At 38.0% G+C, this 20,802-nt stretch overlaps 2 protein-coding genes across 2 annotated transcripts in view; both read left to right on the forward strand.

The window, feature by feature from the left end:
* LOC104624923 (homeobox protein CDX-1-like) overlaps positions 1 to 9,127 on the forward strand; it is a 13,857-nt gene extending 4,730 nt beyond the window's left edge. Inside the window, 2 exon segments of the mRNA XM_010292410.1 lie at positions 5,004 to 5,149; positions 8,873 to 9,127. Coding sequence (XP_010290712.1) covers positions 5,004 to 5,149; positions 8,873 to 9,127 — 401 coding nt within the window.
* Positions 9,128 to 18,022: 8,895 nt separating this feature from the next.
* Positions 18,023 to 20,802, forward strand: part of LOC104624922 (homeobox protein CDX-4-like) — an 8,069-nt gene continuing 5,289 nt past the window's right edge. Inside the window, exon 1 of the mRNA XM_010292409.1 lies at positions 18,023 to 18,522. Coding sequence (XP_010290711.1) covers positions 18,093 to 18,522 — 430 coding nt within the window. The 5' untranslated portion in view covers positions 18,023 to 18,092. The remainder of the gene's footprint in view (positions 18,523 to 20,802) is intronic.

Consider the following 20,802-nt stretch of genomic DNA (forward strand, 5'->3'; position numbering starts at 1 on the left):
TAAAGTGCATGAATATTTAGAGATAGTCCCAAAACAAAACTCTGGGGCCAGATCTCTGACAGTCTGCATCATTATAAGCTTAAAAACTAACACTAAACTCTCTCTTAATACTAAGGCTAATACAAAAATGCAGATTTGAACTGAGCATATCTTCAGGCCAGAAAGCTGTTTCACATTTCAAGCTGACTTAAGCTAACTTCCAATCAGCAAGTAGAGACATTAACTTCCTCTGAAACAATGTTAAACCACAGAATCCAGATTGCAATGTTTTGTAAGTAATCTGAAAGTAATCTGACACTACTGTACACTATGACATCTTCTGTCTGAATTAGGTAGCTTCTGGATTTTATGAATGATGCCAATTTCAGTAGACAAAGAATATTCCTGAAAAGTTAAGACAGAAGGCACTGAAAAAAGGGCCAGGGCTAGTTTTAATGCTAATTTATTTTGCTTTGTAAACTAGTTGTGAGGTCCGATGGTGGGGTTTTTTTTCCCCCCTTTCCTGGCCTACATTGTCTGAGGTTTTGAGGCCTATCTGTCATATTGAGGCAACAGACCCTTTTAACACTTCTCTCTGCTTTGATATGCAGTCTTGTCTCTTCCTTCTCCCTCTTTTCTTCAGGAGTTATATTGCCGGAAAGGGTGATGATTTTCACAGCAAATAAAGAGGCCTTCTCTGAGCTTTATTGTCTTCAGAAGAAATACTCTGTGAATTTTATGACCAATCGGAAAGCTGTTCCCTTCCCCCAACTCAAAACTTGGCCAGTCACAAAAATTGCTAGAGCGGGCGTGATAGAACAGGATTGTTAAACTATATCGCATGAAAAGTGTTGTAAGTCTGAAATGCCGTATTTCTTGTGACTCCAAAGGCACTCTTCAATAGTCACTCTTTGTAAAACAGGTTTTTGACAAAACTCACTGTTCCTAAATAGCTCATTAAAATGAGGAAACCCACTCCCCAAACACAAAGGCAGTCATACTGCAAAGGTAGCTGCTTCAAAGCTCTTTTGTTTCATTTTTCTTCCACTCAGCTACTAGCTCTCCAACCACTTGCAATTCCATAGTATAACTGTCCATGACAGAACACATTCCCGATAAAACTGACACTATATTGCTGATTAAAATGATAATCTGTCGCTAACAAAAGATTAAGATTGTAGAAAGTTAAATGTTGGTAATAATCACTCACCTAAGTGAGTAAAATATGCAGGATTTGACTAAAGAATTGGATTAAAATATTAACTATTATCATTGCATCATTAAATTCTGCCATTATCTCCTAAAGAAGTCTGAGAAGTAAAGAACATCCTTCTGCTGTCTCTGGGGTGAATCCATTAGTCCTACCTCAAATTTTACTCAGGTAATACTTCTCCTTGAAATAAAATGTGTCACTGTAAATAAAACCAGTAGAAGGTCTGCAGAATTTGGCTCAGCATGCAGTAGAGTGGTTCTATTCCATCTAACAGATGGAATTTAGAGGCTACAGTCCCAAAGTGTTCAGCCATAGGTTTTGTTGCTGCTGTTTGTTAACTTTGGCAAATAGAAGAAAAGCGTACTTTGCCTTTGAAAGGAAATGCCATATGCAGACTAATTCCAACCCAGCATCGAACAAAGGCATTAGGAAGACTCTCACTGACATCAAATGAGAGTCTGGGTAAAGGCCTAACAGACTAAAACATGAACCTCCGAGAACTAAAAGTATCCTCTCAGAAGACCCTGGCAGATCAGCTCCCAGTCTCTTGTCTCTCACAGAGGGTATTACTCCATACAAAAAAATCAAAATTATCAAAGACAAGATTTATGTGACAAATCATAGAGAATTTTTCTCAGATTGTTTTTGACTTTTAGGAAGGAAATGTTCTCCTTTTGTTTTTCTATTTTTTAAATTATTCTCTTAATTTACTTTAAGGAAAGAAATTAGATGTGAAAGCTCCCAAACTTCCTTCAGAAAGAAATGAGTACTCATATGAAAATAAAAGATTTTATGGGAGAAAGTTCTGTTTTCCACATACATTTAGTTTCTTCAGTTTAAAAACCAAAAAACCCAACCCTCTCAGATAATAAGGGCTTAAGCACTTAAAACCAGAAACAGGAAGGTTTATCTTCAAGTTTACCTCCTTGTTTTGGCAATAAAAGAACATTTGATATTTGTCTATGGCTTCTGAATGAGAATAGAGTTCAAGATAAGATCATCTTGTTGCTCTTTTGTGTACTCCATCTTAACACCACAAAGGAGACTAAGGAAACATTTTAAACATTTCATCCCATAGAATGACGCCAAATTCTCATTTAAAGAGGGGGAAAAAATACAAACCAAACTAGAGATCAAAAGTTAAAAAATACCAAGTGAGGCATTAAAGCACCACAGGTGACTATATGTTAAACAAACAATTTACACTTCGAATGAATGAAAACAAACGTCCCTAGTATTTATGTGGACTGAACTGAATAACTGCTGTTCTTTAGAGACTCTAAAATTCTTCCCATAATGTTGTAAAAGTAACAGCACTTTTCACTTGATTATCAGTGTAAACATAGTTGGGATAATTCTGCTTTCACTACGGTTTCGCAATGATAGAAATGCTACTGAAATGACAATGTCCTATTTACCTACCCCAGCCAAGCACAGCAAGCAGAACCTTCACAGGGAAGTTACCAGATTTGAGTCCTTACCGCAGCGTAAGGAACAAACATGCACAAACCTATTTTTCCTGCTAGCTGACAGCCTCAAGACAGTTGGAAAATGCCCACAGCATTGTAAACTCACTATTAATGCATAGTGCTTTCCCAGGATTGAACATCATGGAGCATGGAAGCTGAAGGATCAAATCCTGGTGTAGACGATGTTCTACACACCTGGGAAGAGTCCTAGAGAAACCCGGTCACGTAGGGCAAACCGGTTATTATCCACAACCAGAGGTGTAACGCTATTTGTTTACAGCATTGCACTGACCAGGACTTCCAGTGCTAAACAACTCTGTATCTAGGATCTATACAAACAGTACAAAAAGAGCCTGAAGAACTTTCTAATGCAAACAATACTTTGGTGAGCCAAAAATTCTTACAAGTAGCAAAGCACTGACTGTCAAATGCTGTAAGAGGAAAAAAGTGGTATGGCTCTTGAGCCATTACCACACAGTATATACAGCAAGTGGAAGGCCACGTTAACTTTAAATATATTCAGCTATTAAAGAGACGTGACATCTCCCTCCACAGATGGTGAAAAAAACCAATAACCACTGAAACCAAATAATGAATTAAGGGATAGGGTACTTCAAGATTCTGCTATAACTCTGTACCCTGAATTGTGATCTTTGGGTGCTACTTAAACTTCAAAAGTCAGGGTGTTGGAAGGGGGGGCTGGGGAGAAATCAGGCCTTTGACACCACTGATAGATGAAACCCCCAGCTATTCTCTCCTGCAGGGGCGAAGCTGGTTCCTATGGGGTGCTATGCCATGGTGATCTACTCGGAGACTGAAATTTTACCAACTCAGTGCCTGAAAAATCTATTTCAGTCCTCTCCATTCAAAATTAACTGCTCTTATTAGGAGTACAATTATTATGAGTTTGAGGAACCTGTTTTTTTGAACAGTTAGGCATCCACACCATCTTTTCAGAAAAAGATCTGTAAGCAAACATGAGCTGTTGTATGAAGCTAAGCTACATCTGCAGCAATAGCAGACTATTATAGGCACCAAGCCACCATATGCCTCAAATTTCATGCATCATCTGAGAATGAGCCTGAATCTAAGGGGCTGTTCTACTATAGTTACCAGTAAGGACACAAAGATTGACGACCTCCAGTACCACAGTAGAACACACTGCAAAAAAACCAAACAACTAAAAATACATTCCCTGTCCCAGACAATTTACAGTCTAAATATATACATCTGAAGAAATGTCCATATAAATAGATAAAAAATGGTAAGACTGTGGTTAGCAAACATGGTAACACTAGTCTTAATACAACAATGATGACATCTTTCAAAAATTTAGGAACACCTTAGGCTAGGGCTCAGGGGCCACCAAGCAGGTGTTGATCTCTGATATATTGATTGCCTAATAGCAGAGGAAAGGTGGGTGAGAAAGAAAGCACCAGTAGCCTTTCCCACTCTCAATTCTTTTTCACTACTGCCAACACATTCTGTCCTCAGAAATTACCCTGTATGGAATCCATAAAATTTCAGCTACTTGCATCTGTGTTCACTGGCTCATGTCATTTGCCATTACTTTTTAACGACCCAGACACTGCTGAGCTACATCTGCTTCAGTCAGCTGTACCCACAGCTGAAAGGATGCAGCAGTGCAGCTTGCAAAAGAACAGATGCTGCAGTTCTATCATTGTTCAATGCCCTTTGTTAAGTATTACTGCTTTTTCTCTTTTTTATTAACTGTCATCTGAAAATCTATGTTATTATTCCCTGTGCTATTATCAAGTCGTGGACAGACCTTGCCAGACTTGAAGGAAAAACACAGCCTCCAAGTTGCAATAACAATCACAATATTGTATTAAATTTCCTAGCAACAAGAAGCAAGGAACTTTGGAAGCTCTCAGTATTTTCTATGCAGTAAAATATCCTTCACAATTTCCCTCTGAAACAGGTAGCAGTGTATCAGCTTTAGAGACAGAGAAACAGAGCAATTCAACACCAGGCAGGAATCTTGCATCAGAGTTGGGAATAGAACCTAGGTTTCCTGGCTCCTTGTTCTTAACAAGAACAACTTCCCTTTCCCAAATGATAACACAAGGGTGATAAAGAATATGAGGACCAGTTTATCATCTATTTACTAAGGAGCAAACCCAAAATCTGATGGTATGAACCTCTTGCGTTGTAAATCAAGACCGAGCCCACTGCAGCCAAGGGGAGTTACTCTGGGTAAGTGCAAAGAAAATCAGGCCTAAAATACCCACAAACATATTTTCAAATGTAAAGCCAGATATTTTGTGTTACTGAAGTTAAAAAATTCTAGCTTGAAGCAATGTGTTCTTCTTTCAAAACAGGTAAAACAAGAACAAGAGAGAAGTACCGAGTGGTTTACACAGATCATCAGAGATTAGAATTAGAGAAGGAATTTCATTACAACAGATACATTACAATCAGGAGGAAGTCTGAACTTGCCGCAAACCTAAGACTTTCCGAGAGACAGGTAGAGTATGGATCACCCATGAATTTATTATTGCTGATGAGGAGATAACCGTACTGCTTAAGAACACAAAAATGCTAATGCCTCTAATAACCAAACAACGTGACTGGGTACCCTTTGCAGTGTAGGAACTCAAACTATCCAGCTGAATGGCCCAAGAGCCCTGTTTGCACTCATTTCTATATATCCCATCAGCACCACTTCAGGTCTCATCAGGGAGCTGTACAACAACACTGAAAAAGCAAATGCCAATCTTACAGTCCTGTTCTGAGAAACAACAGTTTAAAAATATCAACAAAATCCTGCCTGGATTTTTCTCTGTTTTACTGGGGTAGTGGTAGCAGGGAGAAATTTTTGCTGAAATTTCTAAAGCAGAAGTCCTGGTTCTCCTGAACCAATGGGAATTCTATAACCAATTTCAATAAGGTCAGTCTTAGCAGAGAATGGTACCGATGAGCTCAAGTATGTTCAGGACACTTGAAGGTATTTGTTTCTTTAGCTGCCTTTTACCTTTTGTAAGGATTTCCTACATACTTGCTACTCCTTTCTCCTGAGCCTATGTCCTCCCACTGCCCTCCAAATTCCACTTCTATTCCCACAACGTAAATCAAAACACAATCCTATCTGGTCAAAAGATATATACTATTTGCTCTGGAACTGCTCTGTGCTGTGTTCTTCAATCGTGCAATTGCAGCGCCTGTGCCACCCTCTACCAAAGTAAAGCAGGTACATGGCCTCTGGCTCCCAAGCACTTCAGCTGGCTCATGCAAACAACTGAGATAAGATGCCAAGCTAGATCTCCCACAAAGACACTCACAGCATGGGCGAGCCTACGTTCATGCCATTTCTCTTGGGAGTTTCTTGATGGAGTACACTGAAGTGAGCAGCAAAACAGAAAATTAGAAGCTTTACTGAAAGATCTCCCTGAATAGATTTCAGCTCATTTGCTGCCTTTTCTATTTGCAAACCATCATAGCACTGTTTCCTCAGTCTGTTACTATTCAGTGTCATTCACTAAAGACTATGCCCGATTCACCAGTGTTTTGTGGGCTCTACTGAGCAGAGAGAGTACAAAACCCACCTAGTTGTAGCACTGTTCATCCAACTTGGACTTGTCTTACATAGCACACACTGAAAGAGCTTACAGAAATGAAGCAACAAATACCCATTTTGCAAGTATTTCTCAATCTGCTGCTGAATGTGAGTATTTAATGACTAAAAATTAAAATTATTTCAACCGGATATGAAAAATACACTATGTATCTTTTTGCTGGCTGTTAAAACTTCAATAACTTGACTTCATTATGATGGGTCAAAAATTATGACCCTGCTTCTGTAAACAACAAACAATATGTCCTTGAATCTTCTTACTTCAGTGATAATTCCTGATAAACATATTTGTTAGTATATTTGAAGTGGTGATACAAAAAAGACATGAAACTTCTGTTTTTTTACATATATTGGGGAAGCATGGCAACAGTTGTTGCAATATTTGCTGCTCTTCATCATCAGTGTATGTCATGAATAAAATTAATTCCAGTCCATGAAGACTACAACTCTGAAGTTACTTTTGAAAATGTAAGATTAAGAAAGAAATACCTGATCTATACTCCCACTACTACCATTTTATACAAATTAAGTCATATGAATATGACTGAACACACACTGTCCTTTCCCAAGTTCCACTGCACTCAGCCTAAAACAGGAAATTATTTTCTGGAAAAGTTTTTTTCCTGGCTGTGTCAAAATCCCATCCAGGACACTGGAAGGAATAGTTCAAGACAAAACATAAAAGAACAATTTTTTAAACAAGGAAGGAAAGATGTTATTTCTAATAAAGAAAAAAAAAGGCAAAACAAAACATTGCTAATATAGGAAGGATACAGAAATAAAGGAGATGATGAAGAGAAAAGAGAAAATTAGATTTCAGGGGAAGAGTTACTTGCACAACAACTGAACAGTGGGAAAAAAAATACTGAAAGGAAAGAGGGCAACGGGTAAAGAACAAGTCAGACAGATGCAACTGACCACATTAGCTTTTGGTCTAACTTTCCAGATCTGTATTTACTTGTAGTTATTTGATGATTGACCTTGAAGTGCCTACTAAAATTCTCTCTGGATCACTGCTGCAGATCTGCATCCCTAGTTTAATAACAAAGCAGTACAAAAATCCAAATTCAAAGGCAGGTAAGAACACTGAAGCCAGAGGGTAATTCTAAAACAGATGATAGTTTAGTTTTTAGGCTGTTTCTTCTTTTCACGCATTTTGGCAAATACATGGGTGAAACTAGATTACCTCAACACAATCAGAACGCAAGAGATCTGAGAGTATTTGAGACCAGTTTAACGGAACATAATTTGGTACTGAAAAATGAATTGCCAAATGTCTCAGATGATAGCCTGGGATTTAAGAGACCTAGTTCAAATTTCCACAAGCATTGTGTGTATCCAAATTTTTCAGTTGTAAAATAGGAATAATAATGCCTCAAGGATAAGTACACCCAGATTGTCACAGAGACTTCTTAAGATGTTTTGTAGGACTTCACCACTGGTTTTCCTTTAAAACACAACCTAGTAGCCACAGATTTTATTACCTCTTGCTGTTTTACCTCCTTTGTGATCATCATTCTCTTTAAAGCATAACTAAACAAATCAGTATCTCTCACCAAACCATTGGTATTTCTTTGGGTTATAGAAAATGGTGACAAAAGTGTTTCCTTTGCCATTCGAACACCAACAAGAAAACAGAACATATCTGAATAAGGGAGCTTGACTCATTACACAGAATGGACATAATACAGAGCCACTTCCAAGGATAAATAGCTGGCATGCACTGCTTCAAATCCAACATTGGGGATTCACGTCCAAAGACATTTCAGTTGCCAAAGACCATTCACCCTTTCACACTTGAACAAGTTCTGCTGTATTTTCAATTAACCATTATTCATCAACTTCATCTCACATCCTCACTTGTTCCGTCCTAATCAAAAACCATATACTCTTCAATAGTTGCTTCACTTCTTCCCAAAGATGACTGCATTTCTGTGACAAAGCAATGACTATAGTATAAAGCAGTGCACTGTGTGGAAAAGAGCAGCAGCAGATTCTGGCTCCATCCATGAATGCAATAAAAGCCACTTAGATATTAAAGGGACCACTTATACTATATTTTTAAGCAACGTTGTGTACAAAGAGTCTTGCGCTGGTGAAACTCTGCTCAGGAGTGTATTTCCATTGGCTTACACACTGGCGCTAACCAATTAATGTGCAGCATCCAGACAGGAAAGCTTTTGTGCCTCAGTTTACAGGCCAGTGACAGGTTTTGACTTGCTCTGACTGGGGCATATAGTTTTCAATGTAAAGATACTCCCAGGTTCTTTTGGCCATCACTATCACACATGAGATTCTGTTCTACTAGATTTTGTAGAAAATAAATAAATAAATAAATAAATAAATAGAATCAAAGCTCATTCCATAAAGAAATATCTCCCCAAAAAACCTAACACTGAAAAACTCTTTTTATCAAACCATCAATAAATATTTTATTACCGGATAGGAAAGATTACCTGTATGAAAAGCAAGCAAACAGCTCTGTTGTCTCTGGTTGCCACTGCCTTTCTCGCTGGTCCTCATGGAAATGATTTTACCTATGGCCCTTGACTGTATACATGAAGGACCACATTGCATTCTATTAGCAACTGAAAAACATTCTCCTGTTTCCTGCAGGTGAAAATCTGGTTCCAGAATCGCAGAGCCAAAGAAAGAAAATTAATGAAGAAGAAAATGACTCATTTTGATGGCAGCAACCTTGGCTCTATGCAGAGTGACTCTGGCTCAGTGAGCCCAATGCCAGTTCCTGACCAACAGACTCATTCAGAAATGTCCAGTTCTTTATTCCCACCTCCACCTCCTCCACCTCCGCTTCCCATGAATGGTTTGCAGCACAACGGGAACCTGCAGCAGGTAGTGGCCTCTCAGTAAGGCTGCCTGAAGAGCTACTGCATAACGAACACTATAAACTACCAGTACGTGGAGCACTACAGTATGAGAGAGGACAGCTGTAGCTGTTTTGCAGGAGTCCCCAGCATGACACAGTTCTGTGCACATAAGCTTCAAGTACAGTAAACCAAGAGCCACTTGCCAGGTCTGCAGGATAGCGCAGGTTCCCAAGGGCAATAGAACTACTGTGTGCCAGGAGTCCTAGCTGCAGGGAGCCTCTGCAAGAGGATGCCATGCCGAGTCTGTGCCCCAAGGCAAGCATCCCTCCAGCCACGCAGCAGGCGGGCAGGCACTGGGAGGGAGGGGAGCTGAGGACCAGGTACGGCCACTTCTTACAGTACGCTGCAGACAAAAGAAAAAAAAAAGGCACAAAATGGGCCACAGGCAATACACCATTGCTGAAGGCAGTAACAGCAGCTGTACGCAACTGCTCTGTCTGTCCCTCATCCCTAGGTAAAGAGTATTTCCTTCTCCTTTGATCTCCACACAGGTTCCATGTACTAATCTCACTTTCATGGACTTTACACATGGATCTTGATAAATGAAAACCTGGCTTATATGTTTTGACCCACTTGATGGAAAACCTGGTCATGGTGATTGCACTCACTACATGTTAAGGGCAAAGGTCAGGGATGAACTTTTTGGAATTTTCTGGTTTTGACAGGTATGATTTCCAATGCTCCATACACTGGTATAAACATGCACTGTTCAATCTTACCGTAAATGTTTCTAAAGCATTCTAGAATTGTGAATCTTGGCCCAAGTTCATTTCTGATAGAAGAAAAATCCTGTCAGACCCATTTTATATCCTAAAAGAATGAGCAAAGGGCGAGAAATCCTTTCAAGAAGCGTAGGTATTTTAACAAGTGACTGCCTTTCATGAGACAGCATAGCCCACAGATAAAGATGCAATAATTGCACTCAACTAATTTTAAATTTGGTCCAGCTTTCAGAGCTACCGTGACACTAAAAAAATCTGAGAAGCCAAATTAAGGGACGACAAAGCAAACAAAATTTTCACTTAAATATAAACTCTCGGCATTTTTTTAAGTGGGTCTTGATTCCCGAAGTGCTGATCCCTACCGTACTAAGCAGAATTTGGTAGGTAATCAGTAGTTAAGAATAATCCAGATACTTACTTCCTAGTATGACTACCAATTGCATGTGCATAACCTTTGACTGAAAAGGGAAAATTTTTAAAGCATGCAAGTGATTTGGCAGTTTACACCCTCATTGTCAGAAGCAGTTCAGAAATTTAGGATACCTATACTCACTAATTTTCATCAAGTTGCCCTCCTAAATATCTCTGTCACTGTTGCAAATAAGACTTAGGAGCATTAAGTCATTTAGGCACTATATTCTTGGGGTTTTTTTCCTTAATTATAACAAATAGTACTATTAGATCATCAAAATGTTGGTAATGTGAAATTACTTTGTGTATAAAGAAGATCAAAATAAATGACTTTTTTCATAATCATTTTCCAACGCGATATCAGCTACTGTGGAAAGTGAACATGCATGCTTCCATGATTAGTCTGTTATTGAATTGTAATATCAAATTTAAAAGCAGAGAGATGGTTAAAAAGCTTAGAAAAAGTAGAGGAGAATGATAAGACCAGGATGGTTCAGGGAGCTGGCAGTTTTCACTATTCCTTAATTTCATTTACCATTTTACAGTTGTGAGAAGGACAGCACTAAACAAGAGTAAAGTTCCATTTTTAAATGGACACAATGAACTGCAATTCAAAGTTCAGCAACAGAAAGACTCCTACTGATTTCCACATATTATGAAAAGCAGAACATGGCAAACAGCACGTGGGAACAAAAGTGATTTACCATCCATATTGATGAGCATGGCAACCAAACCAAAACACTAGTCTCCCAAAAAGAGATATCCATTGGATATGTCCAAAAGAGGAATCCACTGGAAATACACAGAACAGCCACTCTGTCTACAGAGAGGAAATGCTAGAGATATTTTACCTACAGCTCATGCACACACATACGCACTTATATTTAACTTAACAGAGACTAAAAAATGTTCAACAAGAAAAGCACCCTCAGATTGGCCAATTAAACAGAATTATGCTGGTATACTAGAGAAAAATAAATTAAAAAAAATCCAGATTTAGACTTTCAAAAGGTAAGAATACAGAGGGAAACTTTGTCTTTTGTACTGATATACAATAATTTAGGACCTAGTTCTAGCTAAGTGCACAGAACCCTGGCCCCAGGGTTTTGCAGGATCAAGTTCATTGCTACATATTTTAGTCACATTTCCATGACAGTTTAATTTTGTATTAAAATTTTAAAGAGGAAAAAGAAAAAAAGTGCTTCAAGAAAGAACTTTAAGAAAAGAAATACATCCAAACACAACTTCTTTCTCTTTAAAATTATTTAAACATCATTCAAAGAGAGTGGGATCTGGCAAAATGACCTGGTTTATCTTGTTTACATGTAGAAGAGTTATTGAGGAAGATAAGTGACCACTTTGAAGATCTGCCTCATTTCTGTTCCAGTTTGCTGAAAGCATGCTTGCTATAGGTTGCTATGTGTTTCCAATCAGAAGTTGTTAAGTACACAAAATAAGGCTGGATTTTATTTGCAGAAGCACATGTTCAAAGGTTAAAATTTATTGCTCCAAAAGCAGTATCTATAAACCAGGGCAATACCTTAGAGATTATTAACCTTCTAGTTATGCCACTCATTGTTTTAAGTAGTTCAATTTATTTTTTTTTAAACTTACCAGCAATCTATTCAATAAATATTGTCAATGTGCTTTAATCCTTTAAATAGTTACCCACCAAAACCAAAAGAAAGCTATTTTTCACTAAGAAGCTGTGTAGTGCTGTTGCTTAAATGCTGTATTGTGTATAATTAAAAATGAGAGAGACATAAAATTGGAGCCAAATCAATTGAAATTATTTTGGTCCAACATTGCGAGTCATGAAATACTGGTGCCAGTCCTCAGAACTTCCTGACTTTAGGTATATCATATAACCTATCACTTTTATCACATCTGAAAACAAGGGACACTAAAGCAGAGTTGCTGTGAAGATTGATTGGTTGTTAGCAAAGTGCCTTGAAGAAGAAAAGCATACCTTAGACTACATCACAAGAATATCTAAGCTCTTAATCCTAATTGTGATTAAAAGAACGATCAAGGTATATCCAATTTTCAGAGGAATTCACTAACCTTTAAACCCCATTACCCAGCAAGAATTGTGATCTATATGGTACAAAAAGATCAAGAAAAGCATAGCAAACAGCACCTTCTACAAAAACTTCATGCAACCAAGCAAGATATACAATTCAAAATGGTATTTCTAAAACAAAAAACTTCAAATATGCAGCATCTGCAATTGCTTAGGGGTCATGCAATCACTAACGTACGTAGGAGAGAGCATCAGGTATGTGCTACCTTCTACCCAAGGAGCACATTCAAAAATACATTCAGTCTGGATGTTAACATAAAAATTAAAAAGCATACTCTTGAGCACTTTAGTACCCTTATTTGGTTTGCTGATGCAGTACAGGCTTACTCCAAGCCATGATTTTACACCCAGAGCATACGCTGAAATGATGCATCCCCAAGAATGACTTACACAGCCAGTCATATTTTAGAATGGCACTGGACGTTACTAGCTGGACACAACATTGTGCAAACCCCACTAGGTAAAGGAATAGGCAATAGAATGATGAAAGTGTTTGCCGCTTGCTTTCATACTCAAGAAGCACAAATACTTACTTGTACATTTTGTAACAAACTCTGTTCTAAGAGGTGTCACAATAAACAGAGAGGCTTAATTAAGATACATCCTGCATGTTCCTGGTCTTCTAAGCCACAATAAAATAGAGTCACTCTACCGCAGGACAGACTTTATGTAGATATATCTCTCTTGTCTGGGAGTATGAAAGAAGAGTTAAATTTGTGCAACAGAAATGCCAGTCTGACAGGAATATCAACCATGTGTATGGCAAGAATGGCAAACAGTAGAGGCAATCAATTCCGTTGTTACCTTATGAAAGAAAGACCACACCAAAGAACATCTCAAGGACTCAATAGCGAGCACCCAATAATCCCATCTAGCTATACTCTGGTCAGCATGAATTAGTTACAGCAAGTGGGAGCCCTACACAGCTTGACTCAGGAAGGAAACCAAATAATTATCAATAAAGGGTTTACTGTTTGTTTCCATGGTTCTGCTAAAAAGAAGCAATTTAACCTGGAGTTCACATGCAGGCTCTGTAACTCCTGCCATATTAAGTCTGCTTGTTGAGCAGCAGGACATACTCTTACTACTGTCAGTATTGATTTTGTAGCAGGTTTTAAATTATTTAGATTTCAGAACAGTGAGACCCTCCTTTAACTCCAGACCTCTCTTTCCTGGCAAATACAACACCGATGCAGATCATACATGAAATATATTGTTGCTACTTTTAATAAAATGCAGAAGTTGACATTAAGAAATGAAAGATAAGTCATTGTTAGCAGCAGTTAGAAAAACAGTAATGGAATAGATAGAAGGGTAAATACAATCACCATGCTCCCAACAAGTCTCTTTTCACCATTTTTCAAAAGGATTTGTTAACAACCAAAATTTCAGAGCATGGAATTAAAAATGAAACCATTGAGGAAGGCTTCATGGACAACTGACATTTTTATTTCTACTGTTGGTCTCTTACCAAAAAGAAATACACATTAGCGATAAGAGAGACACACAGTACAGAAATGAATCTTGGCTATACCCCTTTTTCTCCAAAAAAGCTCAGTTCAGCAAGTGAAAATAGTTCAGCTACCATTGCTTGTTCATCTCTTTAGGCTGTGCCACATCTGTCACTACAGAGATACAATTTGGCATATGCTTGCATTTCAAGCCCTGCAAATGAGACCTAACTAGGGTGTTGCATATTAAGCTGGCCCAATTAAAAAGGGTAATCAAAATTTTCAGAAGCTTTGTGTTTTTGAAAGCAAGAGCAGCCTCTAACTGTGTGTTTTAAAATTTTAAAGCCACCTGCCTGCCTTCATGACTAGTTGGATTTTTTTCCAACACAACTGACCTCAGTTGACAGCATGCCACATACTGACTGACCTTTCCTCAAGATTTATACAGATGACTATTAATTCTAGGAGGAACGGGTGTGCACGCAAAGCGCAGGCTGAATAAAGGGTCAATAACACCTCCAAAGACTGCATTAAAACTATCAGCAATACATAGTTCACTAACAAAGCCCTTAGCTAGCCATTCCATTGAAATTCCAAGCATGCAGTTATAAAGGTACGGGCAAGAAGCATTCCTAACACATCAGTAACAGCAGGCTTATTTGAGTGGTCATCTGGAGGCAAGAAAACAAACATCTACCCCTATCACCTTAGCCAGACTGGGACACGCTAAGTTCACCTGTTTTTTTACACCTCAGAAACAAAAACCCAGATAGATTTAATATAATTTTCATACCATCTACATTGCCTGTACAAACAAAACTTTAATAGTTCCAATGGTTATCACCATACTTGTTAGTATTGTTAGATTTTCACTAACCACTTGTTAGAAAACCAGAAAATTTTCTTTCCCAAAGATCTCAAAAGTACATTTAATTTTACACACATACAACTTCACTCCAACAAACACTGAGGCAACTCCTGTGGACACTGGCTAAGTAGAAAAATTATACATAGAATATTAACAGGTGGGAAAAAAAATGGAAAATTACAACCTTGGAATTCAGTTATGCTGGCAATCCATCCCTCTGAAGTATGCAAAGCACGTAGCACTCTTGCTGCCAATACCACACAGATCTTTCCTGTTCTGTTGTTATCACCCAGTGCAGAAAATGGTATCAATACAAACCTCCATATAGATGAGATTTCTGGATGTCTAGCCCACCACCTCAGAACTGCTTTTGCTTTCCCATCACTCCAGATAGTCAGGAGAGGGCCCCTGGTAACACAACAGTTCCACATGCACTTTACACTGGCACAGGCAGCACACTAGCCCTTCCTCTACCACCAGCAACTCACTGCCATCCTCTCACAGTGCAAATACGCACAAGGCAAGGGCAGTTCACTCTTTTTTCTTTTTTTCCTGATGGCAATGTCCAATAAAAGTGCTCCTGGAACTACAGTGTAAGTTACTGCTATACACTGAAGATGCAGTGGTTCTATGGCTCTGAAGCTACCAACGTGCAGGGTCTGAGCAGGAAGGACACATGCATGGCCAAGAAATGACTCTTGGGAAGGCAGACTCAGATTAACAGTCAATTAGCTCTCAAAAAACATCAACCCCAAAATTTTGGTAGCCTCAGACTACCAAACTGCATGCAAAAGTATGGTTCCTTTTTAACACATGTCCACGATTCTGTTACACAAAATGGGAGGCATGAAAGTCAGGGTGCAGAAGATCGTTTGACTGTTGCCATGTTAGTTATCTTATTCTCACCTTGGTGTTAAAAATCTGCAGTCCTACCCAGCAATCTTATCCTGCTATGTAAATCTTTTTAAACAAAATGCTTTATTCAAAGGTTACTATTGTTAGCCGATATCAAATCAGTGTAGCAATTCACCATCGGTGTATCTTGATCTAATTATGTTCTGGAAAGAATCGAAATAGATCTAAAGAAAATTCAGATAATGGAACAGGCAAAACAAGAAAGGGAAAGGAGGAGCATAAACAAAAGATAAAAGAAGAACAGAGAATAAAGGATAAAGTTCTGAGATACAAAAAATAGGATTAGGTGGCACTGAAATTGTGGGGAGTATGTGCAGAGGCATCCCATAAAGAAAGAGGAAAACCAGGGATTAAAAATGTTACCATCATCTAATGCATTCTATGAAATTAAATGTCATTCACCGAGGTGTGAAAATGGTGTGCTTGGAAGTCGAACAACGTGTGTGATCTGAAATCTATGAGCAACCAATGTTCATTTGTACTATGTCAATGTATTTCAGATACAGGCAGTGGAGACAAAGCTTCATCCTCCTATGGATCCGCCTGTGATTGACAGCTCTGCGTAACATTCAGCAATACATCGGAATTTAACTACTGGCATAATGCTCACAAATATGCCAAAGATTCCAAGGATACTTCCAGTATAGGAAACATATCTTGTTTAATTTGCATCATGCTCAGTGGAGTTTTTTGTTCTTTTTAGTACACATCAGTACTAAAAAGTCTGTGGGCTCTCAAAAATCGTATTACAATGCCTTTGCTTTCAAGATGAAGAGAACAAGAGTCTCTTCTGATTTTTTTTTAATGTCTATTTTTATAACGATATGCTAATTACAAAAGGCCTTACTTTTTCCATGTCCTATCCCATGATGCAACTTTCCTCAATATTCTCAGGATCCCAAGGATTAATAAAGAAATCTGTAAATACAGCAAAATGACTTATAAAGATTTTGCTACACTTCTCAGTAAAAATTCTTTCATCAAAAAAAAAAAACACCCAAACACCACACCTGAAGAGGAATATCTTTCCTGTCTTTAAGTACACACTTAGAATCCCTTAGTGCTGGAATTAGAAGGGATGTGTGAATATGAGTAGTATCAAAATACAAAGGATGCTGAATGAAAAACCACACTTTTGTAAAGGGAAATAACTCATTGTAATTTGCACCTCTTTTGCAAGCAAAACCCTTGACAAATAGCTCATTGCAAAGAAATGCATCCAAGATAAAAATATATCAAATTCACTCTACAAATTGTAGCTAGACAACCATATAAGGGCAATTCTCAAGTCATAAAGTATGGTGTAGTTCTCCCATGTTAATACCAAGCTCTTAACGACATGCAAAACTACCTTCAGAATAATTTTTCTCAGTGGGAACACTTACATTGACCTATAGAGAATGCATGTGTCAGGCGCTTTACAGAAAAGCATCAAGGCAGTTCTGATCCACTAACTCGATAACCCGGGTATTTCTCCCTGCTGATTTCACTTACTAAGCTGCCACCACTGAAGACAGACTACTTGCTATACAGCAGTTTCAGAGGAAGGAACCCAGCCTTTCAGGCAGATAAAGGTTGTCTTCAGCTTGAAACAGAAGCGAACAATATTAGTGGGCCTAATCAAAGACTTTTTTTGCTGCTTTTTACAGTCATTTTCTTTGTGCTTGTGGCACCACCTTTGTTAGGAAGATTTACTGTCTGCTTTTTAAAATTTATCAGTTTGCAATGGCCACCAGATGAAGGGATCTCTTTAAATCACTCTGTATGGGGAAAGCATGAACATGTGCATTGCAGTTAGAGCCTTAATTTCTCCCATTCTGGAAAACCACTTACAAACATCAATAATGAGGGGAAATTTCTGAGACACTTATATTCAAGACATGTTGTTTACAAGGTACTCTGTATTCTGCATTTATTGACTTACAATTATTCAAACTGACTGTGTTCCTTAAGAAGTACAAATGAGATACTAAAAAAAAAAATCTGAGAAATTGATAGTGACAGATTTACTTGTTGATTTACAACACATCACAAAATAAAGGTTTCAGATGAGAACCATTTGAACACCAAACATTGCTATTATAGTTACCACTGCCTTTTCTTAAAAAATGGTCTATTTACTAAGGTAAAAATACAAGGAACTGTTGCATCATCTTACAGTACTGGAATTGCTGTTGAATATCAGGGAAGGGTAATAGGATAGATAAAAGTTCTCTAAAAGAGAAAGCACCAGAACTAGCAGAAAGGTGGGGTTGGTCAGCCCTTCATTTGAATGTAAATGTAATTATGAGGGAGGCAGTTAGGCTGACGTCAGACAAGATCTTGGTAAACCATTACCACCAGTACCTGGTAACACAGTTGATAATAAGAGGATGAAGTAGAAGATTCCAAGCAAAGTGGCATTATTAGAGAAAACCAGACACAATTCTTTATAAGCAGCGACAGAAAATACGGAAGAACAAGATGTTGTGACAACGTATTTACAATCTGTGAGCATCATGTATGTGAGCTCTCTCTTGGATAAAGAGAACAGCATGTATCCAGGATCTGCAAGGGGCAACAACAACCTGCCAGTGCAAAACTTTGTGTCTACTCCACCCTATTCAGATTACATGGGATATCATCATGTGCCAACTCTGGACACCCATGGGCAGCCTGCGGGAACCTGGGGATCTCACTATGGCCCACAGAGGGAGGACTGGAACGCTTACGGCCCAGGACCTTCCAGCACAGTTGCTGCTGCACAGATCAATGGCTCGTCTCCTGGACAGGTCTCCTACAGTTCTGCTGATTACAGCTCCCTCCACCCTGCTGGATCTGGGGGGTTACCTCCTGTAGAAACAATTAATACACAGCAAATCTCTCCCAGCAGCCAAAGGCACAGCTCTTACGAATGGATGAGGAAAACGGTGCAAACTAACACCACTGGTAAGTGCATATTCAACTTTCAACCTGAGAAAGCATCTCCTGCTATCACTGATCTTAGAAATAATTAACTTTACTTGAAGCACATAGGTTGGTGGGTCATTTATGACATTTATTTAACCTACTGCTGTTCAATGCAGTTTTAACTAAATTCGCACTCGTTTCACTTTCATACCATAAAGGCTTTATAGGGTTACTATAGTGAAATGGCTGTTGTGTTTAGATGTGGCTGCATCTCACTCAAGTCCAAGAATCTTTGTTCTAACGTTCTGTAAACCATTTTGGATGAAAAACATGATACTCTTGAGAATGTTATGGAACAACAATTGCAGCAACATTTAACAGTTACAGGCAAAAATACTACATAATTATTTTGTGCTGCAAGGTAAATATCAATCTAAAATCAGGTTGATCTTTTTAGATTTTTACAGACTTCTTAATACTTTTAAAGAAAATTATGTGCTCTGATCCAACTGTAGTGATTATGCAATTTTCTGCTGTTGTTCCTGTGTCTTTTATTTTTCTACCTAGATTAGGTGAGAAGAAATATTCCTAGAGAAGTGATCTGACTCAAATGATCAGTGTAGACTATTTTGTTTGCAGACCACATATCTCATCTATTAAACTTCTTTTTCATTTGGTTTCAAATCGGTTTTACATATTTTTCTCACGTACCAGACCCAATTAAAAATCACTTTCTTGCAAGTGTCACTCGTTGATGTGCCCATTTTTGTCACAAGCTGCATGCCAGATGAACCTTTCGGTGTATATTCCCAAGGTGTAAATTGGGTGTAGTAATGTTTGCTACATCTATTGTTAAGGTTAAAAGTAGTAAGTGTGTGTTAGAGAGCATCAAAGAAAATGCTCTAAAGAAAAGCAATTACAATGGGAGCAATTTTAGAAGACACGGAAAATCAGCACTGCTGTCTGAGACACAATCCTCCTTCAAATGGTTATTACTCAAGAGCAAAATTAGTCTGGAAATTGTTTCTTAGTTATAAAGCAGATGCACACAGTTTTCCCCCTGTTACTAAATATAAAATGCCTAGTGAACATTAAGATATCACAATGCCATCCTTCCACTTGGACCCTCTACAAAGGTCTTCAAAGCCAGGCAGATTTATAGTCTGTTTTTTTGCCCCTTATGTATACTCATGTAAATCAGCAGTAACTTCATTAACATCATTGGAGATTTCCAGGTGTAGAAGTGATGCAAGACTTGAGTGTAGACCAAATTCAATTGAGACTACTGAATGTCAATAAGGCAACCCTGTGTCTGTCTTGTTGTCACTGAATTTTAAATGTGTTAGCATTCTTAAAGAATAAAACAGACTTAAAAATCTAAATCCTAGTTTTACACTTATTGCACAGACATCAAAGGCCCCAAGAGGTTTCTTACACGCTTGCTCAACTTCATAAAATATATATGCAATTCAGAGAAGCAGTTATGTTCTTAAATTAATCTCTAGTCTGAAAAGCACTTAGAACTTACACATATGCCAAAATACTTTATGAACAATACTGGACAGCTGAAACAGGGCCTGTCAATAGGTACATGTCCTGAGGCTGTGCATTCCTAAAGCCCAATCCTCTGAAGTGTTAAAAAGAGCTCAGGACTTCACAGAATTGGGCTCAAGACATCAACCCAGCTTTAAAAAAAGGGTCTGGGACAGTAAAGCACAAATGTCGTATTTTGCAAAACAAGTACTGAATAGATTTGGCTTTTCATTGGTGTTTTTAAAATAATGTTAAATGTAAAAACTGGAAAATTTTAATACCGACACATAAAAAGTTGTGAAAAATGAAAGGAAATTCAAACAAATAATAAGGTGGCTAAAATTATGCATGTAACAGCTACATACTAACTTATCAATGCTTTCTCTAGAAGATAATCTAGACTCTATTAAATACACTACATTCTGATTCAATACTTGTATTTAGCATTTATTAAATTAAATTGCAGGAAAAGTGAAATGAAAATTTACGTAAGTCAATTCTCAGGATGAAACATCATCACAACAACAGAAGTACTATGTCCATTCAACAGATAAAATTTGATTTGAAATTATATATCCTCTTACTAAAAGATCATAACTATATTCAGAATCAAACCTTTTTTTTTTTATTTCAAATACACAGACACTGCAAACATATGAGGCAATAAGAAATTGTAAAAAACACAAACAGCAAAAGTGGGCTTTGTAAAGATCTCTTCCCAGACAGGCTACCAGAATGAGAAAAAGAATTCCTTACAGTCTGGTCCTGCTTTTACTAAAAAAAAAA

Source organism: Phaethon lepturus, unplaced genomic scaffold (genome assembly GCF_000687285.1).
Source record: "Phaethon lepturus isolate BGI_N335 unplaced genomic scaffold, ASM68728v1 scaffold39378, whole genome shotgun sequence".
Classification (NCBI taxonomy): Eukaryota; Metazoa; Chordata; class Aves; order Phaethontiformes; family Phaethontidae; genus Phaethon; species Phaethon lepturus.